This window comes from Triticum dicoccoides, chromosome 4A, assembly GCF_002162155.2.
Source record: "Triticum dicoccoides isolate Atlit2015 ecotype Zavitan chromosome 4A, WEW_v2.0, whole genome shotgun sequence".
NCBI lineage: Eukaryota > Viridiplantae > Streptophyta > Magnoliopsida > Poales > Poaceae > Triticum > Triticum dicoccoides.
The window spans coordinates 15,798,885-15,806,470 of NC_041386.1; the positions used below are offsets into that span (position 1 = coordinate 15,798,885).

General features: G+C 44.2%; 1 protein-coding gene across 1 annotated transcript; it reads left to right on the forward strand.

The window, feature by feature from the left end:
- The first annotated feature begins 2,197 nt into the window (after window positions 1-2,197).
- On the forward strand, window positions 2,198-3,649 carry LOC119284644 (40S ribosomal protein S27). The gene is made up of 4 exons (XM_037563794.1): window positions 2,198-2,332; window positions 2,448-2,549; window positions 2,660-2,688; window positions 3,299-3,649. The coding sequence occupies exons 1-4, from the start codon at window positions 2,330-2,332 to the stop codon at window positions 3,423-3,425; spliced, it is 261 nt and encodes an 86-aa protein (XP_037419691.1). The 5' UTR covers window positions 2,198-2,329; the 3' UTR covers window positions 3,426-3,649.
- Window positions 3,650-7,586: the final 3,937 nt, after the last annotated feature.

The following is a 7,586-nucleotide window of genomic DNA, read 5'->3' on the forward strand; positions in this document are numbered from 1 at the left end:
TAATTTTGATGAAGTCGTCTTAAGCACCAACCGGCGCACACCCCTCCGATTGAGCGACCCAGCCCATTTAGGAATTGTTGTGCATTTTCTTCTGGCTTTTTTCCTTTTCTTTTTTATTTTCCTTTCAATTTTCATATGGGCAAAATTTTCTAAAATTCTTGAAAAAAAATCCTATTCATGAACTTTTTAAGGCCTTCTTTGCTTTAGAGGAATGTTGTAGGAATTTCATAGGATAAGATTTCTATAGGAAAAACTCCTTTAGACCCCTTTGGTTTGTATGAATGGAATCCTATTCCTATGGAGGAATTCTTCCTATCCTTCATATTTCGTAGAAAAATAAATATTAGCCTAGACTCAATGGAAAAAAATACTATGATGTGAATCAAAGGGCATCTCCTTTCCTATTCCTACTCATAGGATTTGAGATACATGTCATCTCATTTCTTATGTTTTTCCTATTCCTACGATTTTCCTACCCTATGAACCAAATAAGGCACAAAAGTTAATGAACTTACTTTGAAACACATGAACTTTTTTTGAATACATGAATGCATTCTAATTTACAAACTTTTTCCGAACTCACGGCGGGTCGCTAAACCCTAACAGAGAGGGTAACTCAACCCGTCCAAATCTTCATCCTCTATATTTTATTTTAGGCAAATCTTCATCCTCTAGTACCAGTTGCCCACTAGAACCCTGCTCCCTAGCGCAGGAAAGTGTCATAGTGGTCCGGCACATTAGTGGGCGCTGTGTATGCGAGCTACCGGCAGCAGCCACACTTTGGGCCGGCCCATTAGCTCTTTTCCGAATTTGGGTTCTCTCTATTGTTTTTCTACTTTTTTTTCCTTTTTTCTATTTTTCATTTTCGTTTTTCCTTTTCTTTCTTTCTTTTTCATTTTTCATTTCTTTTACTTTTAGATTTCACTTCTTTTTTATTTTTTATTTTTTTGAAATCATGAATATTTTCAAGCTCAAGAATATTTTTAAAATTTGTGGCCCTTTTTTACAAATTCACAAACATTTCTAAACATTGTAAACACTTTTTATGAAACTTTTGAAATTTTCTGAATTGATGAACATGTTTTCGAACTGCCGAACAATTTTTGAAATCCAAGAATATTTTTTAGTTTTGACAAACGTTTTACAAATGCATGAAATATTTTCTGAATCGATAAACTTTGTGTAATTCATGAACATCTTTTGAATTCACACACATTTGTTCAAATTCACAAACTTACATTGGATACATGACCATTTTCTGAAAATCATGAACATTGTTTTTCAAATCACCAAAATTTTGAATATTGTTTTAAAATTGTCAGTTTTATTAATTTGGGACTTTTTGAAATCCCAAATTATTTAAAGGAAACAAACAGAAAAAACAAAATGAAAAAGGGCGCCCCACACATGGGCCCCGGGGGGGTGGGGGCTGCCTCTCAACCGCCACAACATGTCGTGTCTCGCGTGCTGGGCGCTTCCTCGGTATTTTATTATTATGTACCTGTTTTTGGGTTTTAGATCCTGTTTTTTTTGGCTTTTGAATTTTGCCCGATTTTCCTTAGGTTTTGGAAGGGAAAAATCAAACGAAAAATGTGGTTTTTTGCTTCCACTAGAGGCATAGATTTGCTTCTCATGGAGGCACACGTTTTTTCTTCCGTGAAGGCATAGTTGTGCTTCTCAGAAAGGTAAATAACGCGTTTTTTTTTTCACGAGAGGCACATACTTGCTTCTTGTGGAGGCACAGGTTTGCTTCCGCGCTCTCGGGAAGCAGAAAAATGCGTTTTTTTGCTTCCGCGAATAGCACAGATTTTATTCATGAAGAAATTGTGCTTCCAGCTCATTTTTTCTTCTCAATTTTTTCGTGAAGAAAAGTTCGTCGAAACCTGTTAACACGGATATAGTTTCGAAAATCTCGACGCGGGAAATCGAACGATGAAAATGATCCACGATTTGGACACACGCTTTAAAAAGATAAAACGTTTGAATAAATAGATTTATGAAAAAGTTGAAACTCACAGATTGTTTTTTTGAGGGTTGTTAAAACTCACAGATTGCTGCGCCTTGCCGCAACTGGAAAGGTGGAGATGACTAACTACGACACATGCGTATCGGCCCTATACCTACTGCCCAGCCCAGCCCAGCACGGCCGCACCGCCGTACGAAGCCAGATCAAACGGGATGGACGCCCCAGATGCACCGAGCCTACTGATAAAGCCACCACGAAGTCCCCAAGCCCACGGTCTCCAGCCCTAGCGCCTCCGCTCCTCTCCCCCGCCGCCACCCCTTCCCCGCATCGTCTCCCACGCCAAGACCGCCGCCGTTCGTCAAGATGGTACGGCGGGGATACATCGCGGCTTTGATCCCCTTCGATTTTCCCCGAATGTTTGCTCTTTCGTTTGATCCGAGACGTATGCATCTCCCGTGATCTAATCTGTCTGTGGTCTCAGGTGCTGCAGAACGACATCGACCTCCTCAACCCGCCGGCGGAGCTCGAGAAGCTCAAGCACAAGAAGAAGCGCCTCGTGCAGTCCCCCAACTCCTTCTTCATGGTACGTGCGCATCAGATCACGTAGGATTGATCTGTGGGTTCACGTTCCTTTGGTTGCTCTCCTGGCTCGGCCCTTAATCTTGTGCTTGTCTTTGTGTTCCTTGCGTGCAGGATGTCAAGTGCCAGGGCTGCTTCAACATGTAAGACCTTATGATCTTTTCGGCCCTTCAGTTTTGTGTTCATAGTTAATATACTGCTGTAGTACACAGTAACATTAAGAGGGTGGATTGGATTCTTGACTTGGCTACTTGATTTAAACAAGATGCTATCAATGATTTAGGTTGATCTGCTTTAAGAATGGCTTAAATGTTAAGTTTATGCACATAGAGCTGCCTGCTGTATGACAGATTATGTAGATTTAGCAATATATGTGCATCTTGTACTGTGGCATGGTTCGCTGATGCGCTCTTGTCGCCTCTGCTATTGCTGCAGTTAGTACTGAACGTGAACGAGTAGTTATTCTGCTTAATTTGCTAAGTTGGGTTAGTTTTCGTGCAGTTATAGAACATACACACTTCACCTGGTAGTTCAGCTCGAAATGTTGAGCTGATTGCTAATTTCTTCTGTCACCTCCTTGAGTGTCATGTTGTTTGTCTGCCCCTGACTTGAATTATATCTATGTATCAACCAATTCCAGTTTATATTCATTATGACTGAAGCTTGCTCTGCTTGATTCACATATCATATATCTGTTCCATGGAAAATTCACATAATGATTAATGTTTCCAACCATCTATTGCCTTGTGACAGAACGACTGTGTTCAGCCACTCTCAGACCGTGGTGGTGTGCCCTGGCTGCCAGACGGTGCTCTGCCAACCCACCGGAGGAAAGGCGAGGCTCACCGAGGGATGCTCCTTCCGCCGGAAGGGCGACTAAGCTGCACGCCTGTTTATGGGAAAAATGAAGCCCCGCTGAACCTTACTTTTCAAGTAACTAGTTATCCCCGATGTGTACTGGTCAATTTTTTGTTAATTATGCCTGCCCGTTTGCCAGCCTGAACGTTGTAGCAACGTGTTCTATGTCATGCACTTTTGAGTCGCCTGTTGTTGGTTCTTCTGTTTGTCTGGCTGCCTGGTGATATCTAAGTTTGGTTCTTGTTATGTAGCAGTAATAGCCTGCTGCATTTTCTTGATGGTGTTCAGTGTTTGGTATCTATGCTCATTTATCTGTCCTTCATCACCTATAAGGTGAAGAAGATGAGAAACGTAGCGTGAGCATCTGCGCAGCAACATTCCTCCCTTCAGCAGCACGCACTAGAGTGCCACATAACTTTCTTCTAACTTCATGTGGCTTTTCGCCGTGACCGTGCCATCACCGTCTGCCATAGTGGATCAAGACAGGATCTTGCCCCTCTAACTTGGAGAGGTGATTCACATATTGTAAAGAGAGGAGGAAGCCACCCAACATAGATGGAAAGTTCTCGTCTTGGGCTTTGACAAAGTATATCATGAGTTGAGGGGAATGTACATATGTCACATTGAGAGGTTTGTCTGAACGATTTTGTGTGGCCTGGGAACTGGCACGTAGAGGTCGTTACCATTTATTGGGCGAGTTTGAGTTAGCCTGGCGCAAGTGGATGAACTCGGCGCTAGAGCAGCGACCCAATGGCGAAGTGGCTACATGCTCTGCTATCAGGCAAGGTAAGAATTACTTGGACTTGAACAGCCGCACCGCAGCGGACGTGCACCACCTGGCTGGCGCTACTGCAGCCGCTGGCCTCGCCCCACGCCTGGCCGGTGTCGCGCCGTGCTGGCCATGCCTAGCCTCGCTCCGACCTCAAGCAGTAGGAACAGGTGGTCGCCGCCGTCAGGCACCTCTCGCACGCACTCGCGTGGGTATCGCTTGTCTCGGCCATGGCCAATGTGCGCTGGCGTTTGTGCCCGCTTGTAGGTCCTCGCGCTTGGCTTGGGGCAGCGCGCGGCGGCTGCTGCAACCTCGGCGAGCTCGCGGGCGAGCGCGGCCGAGCAGCAGCACGCGGTGGGGCGCGGGCGCGCGGGGCATGGGTAGGCGCGCAGGGAGCGGGGTGGGGTGCGGAGCACGGTGCAGGCGTGACGCAGAGCACGGGCAGGCGCGAGCACGTGACGCGGGGTGCGGGGCGCAGATATGAAGCGACTGATATGTCACAAATGCATCCGGCTGCGGTTGGGCACACCGGGCGACCATGAAAAAGTGGACAAATCTGTCCGCTCGGCCAAATCAAACTGATAAAAAGCGACAAGTCGCACGTCCATTTGGGTCGGCCTGTTGAAGTTGCTCTTACAGGAATTAAAATCCACTTAAGCCTCAAGAGTTGAGCCCGCGTAGGGCAGCTATATAAAAGGTCAACTCCTATCTGGGCGAAATAAAAATAAACGGGCCAGCCAGAAATACTAGAAGAACAACGGATATTCGTCCTTCAGGGTGGATTGCACCGCCGAGCAGGGGCTTTTCTTGGAGCTTCTGCTATGGTATTCAACAATGCAGATCCGGCTACTTTAGAGGCATTAGCTATTCGAGAAGGGCTAGCTCTGATTGCAGATTTGAATCTCCAGCAAATACAGGTGGCATCGGATTGCAAGGGTGTAGTCAAAGAAATTCAGAGGGAAAGCGGAGCTACTTATGGGGCAATTATCAAGGAGATCAAGCAACAAAAATCTGCTTTTATTTCTTGTATTTTAGTTCATGAATTTAGGAGCTCAAATGCTGAGCTCACAACTTAGCGAGACATGCTTTAACTTTGGGGCCTGGCCGCCATGTCTGGTTAGACCAACCCGTGGGGATTCCGTTCGTCCATGTAAACATTGTGATTGTTTAAATAAAGCCTCGCAAGGTTGTCTAAAAAAAGCTATATAAAAGGTGGAGTGCACCAGATTAAGGCACGCGAGAGGTAACCAGTTTTTGGGATCCACTATAGGGTTTGGAGAAACCCTCCAGTTGTTGCTGGCATCTCCTTTCTTCGTCCTGCGTTGCCAACTTAGCTTCTAGGTCGTCAGTGCACTGGAATAGAATAACTAAAGGGCACAAGGGCGGTGGATTCCGAAGATTTGGTCAAGTTACCCAGTGAAGAGCAAATGTTTGTCTCTTGTGCACACGCCTTGTTTAATCGAGGGGTGTCATGTAAATGCCTAACTTTCAAGTTGATCTTCATTAGTGGCGAAAAAATTAGTCCACATTAGATGTTTGAGTCATCTTTAATTTCTTATGTCTATATAAGACCGATTCCTTGAGGAAACATTTCATGTTTTTCTTGGCTAATTATGAGTGACTAGTGATGTTTGATTGCGGAGCAGTTAATCTTACTCAAGGCCCTACTTAGTCCTACCAAACCTATAATTGGCAAATCATCAAGGTCAAGTGAAGCAACCAACTATGGTCAAACAAGTGAATGGAGGAAAAAGAATAAGACTAAGAAATAGTTAATGGAAAAGAGGCCCAAGTCAATAAGGAAGCCCAAGAAAAGAAACCCACCTAGGTGGATAGATGAGAGGGATTGGTCCACCACGAGCTATTGACTCATCCTCTCTCCTAGTCCATCATGGAATTAAGGATCAAAGATTACCTCCATTACCCCTCCCACCGTGATTTCATTATCGTTTTGTATAGATCATTGTAGCTCTTCCAAGAACTAGTGATATATATGTATTGCCATAAGACGGCGCCAAGTGCTATACTAATGTTCTTATTAGTGAATTTAGTGAAACTAATATTCCTAGCATTGGTATCGCCTGGTATTGTTGCCATGGTTAAACTAGCAATGCCAATAAATCTTTCACCTTTTAATTAGTTATGTACCAAGAACCATATAGAAGACGAGGAATGAAGTTTCATGTAGCTGCCGTTGATAGAAAGGGAGGATGTAGTTTTTACGGCAAAGTGGGACAGATTCGAAGGCAGAGTGAGGGGTTGACAAAGAAAATGGCAGGAAGGAAGAATATGTTTCGCATGGTCGTGCTAACATATCTTCTATTTTGACACGAATAAGGCTTTTTTTTTCGTTTCAATTATCAGAGCTAAAGGCAGAGCCTACGTGTATGGTGTAGCTACATAAGCCCTATGGTAACCTTAGTCTACATAAACCTTGTAGGTATGCAACTCATTCACCACCTGAATAAAATCGCACAAAGGAGCACTATAACTCCCAGACTCGTTCAAAAAACTGTAAGACCAAGTTCTAGGAGTCTCGTATGATTTGGTCCAATGTTGAGGAAAAGAAAATTTGGAGAGTGCCCAGGGCCTATAACTACACATCTCTCGGCGCCTTATCAACATAGGACTCGCACTCTGTTGAGTATATATACTGCACCTATTTTTAAAATAATAAAAATATTAATATTACCGTTGTGTGCTGGGAAACAAGAGTAAGAAACGATGAAAATAAGGAAATACTCCCACCATAAAGAATGTTAGAGAATTTAGATCACTACTCTTATATTTCTTTATAGAGGGAGTATAATGTAAAAACACCTTTTTTTTGAAAAGGGCAAAAGACTTGCGGCATTCATTAATTAAGAGAGAGTTTAGAACAGGTTTGGCTGGCCGCCCTAGGGCAAGTAGCCGGTAAAACAAAAGCCTACTCTCCCGACATAAGATTACACAAATGGGTTGCGCCTGCCAACCCCCAATTCTTCGCCCCGCACTGGATTTTGGCCATGATTACTGCCGACGTGGCGAATTTGTTGTTGAAGATTCTTGCGTTGCGCTCGTTCCATATCTCCCAAGACACAAGCATTGTAGTAGAAGCCATGGCCTTACGACGTCCAAAGCCGTCATGAACCATGGCGTACCACCAAGATTGGACATCTTCGAACCCAAAAGTATTTGGGTGTAACCCTTCAAGCTGAAGCCAGTCGCGCACCATGATCCACACCATTATGGAGAACCTACATTGAAAGAGTAGGTGTGACACCAACTCCGAAACTTGGTTGCACAACGAACAATTGCCACAATTTGGCCAACCACGTTTAACAAGGCAGCCGGCCGTCCTAACTCGGTTTTGAGTGATCAACTAGGTAAAGAACTTGCATTTTGGCGGTGCCCAGTTCTTCCAAATCATGCTCT

What these genes read in the sequence shown, in the direction of transcription:
- LOC119284644 (XM_037563794.1), top strand. An exon ending in CCCCCAACTCCTTCTTCATG is followed by an intron (nt 2,550 to 2,659) that starts GTACGTGCGCAT and finishes CCTTGCGTGCAG; the next exon opens with GATGTCAAGTGCCAGGGCTG. An exon ending in TGCCAGGGCTGCTTCAACAT is followed by an intron (nt 2,689 to 3,298) that starts GTAAGACCTTAT and finishes GCCTTGTGACAG; the next exon opens with AACGACTGTGTTCAGCCACT.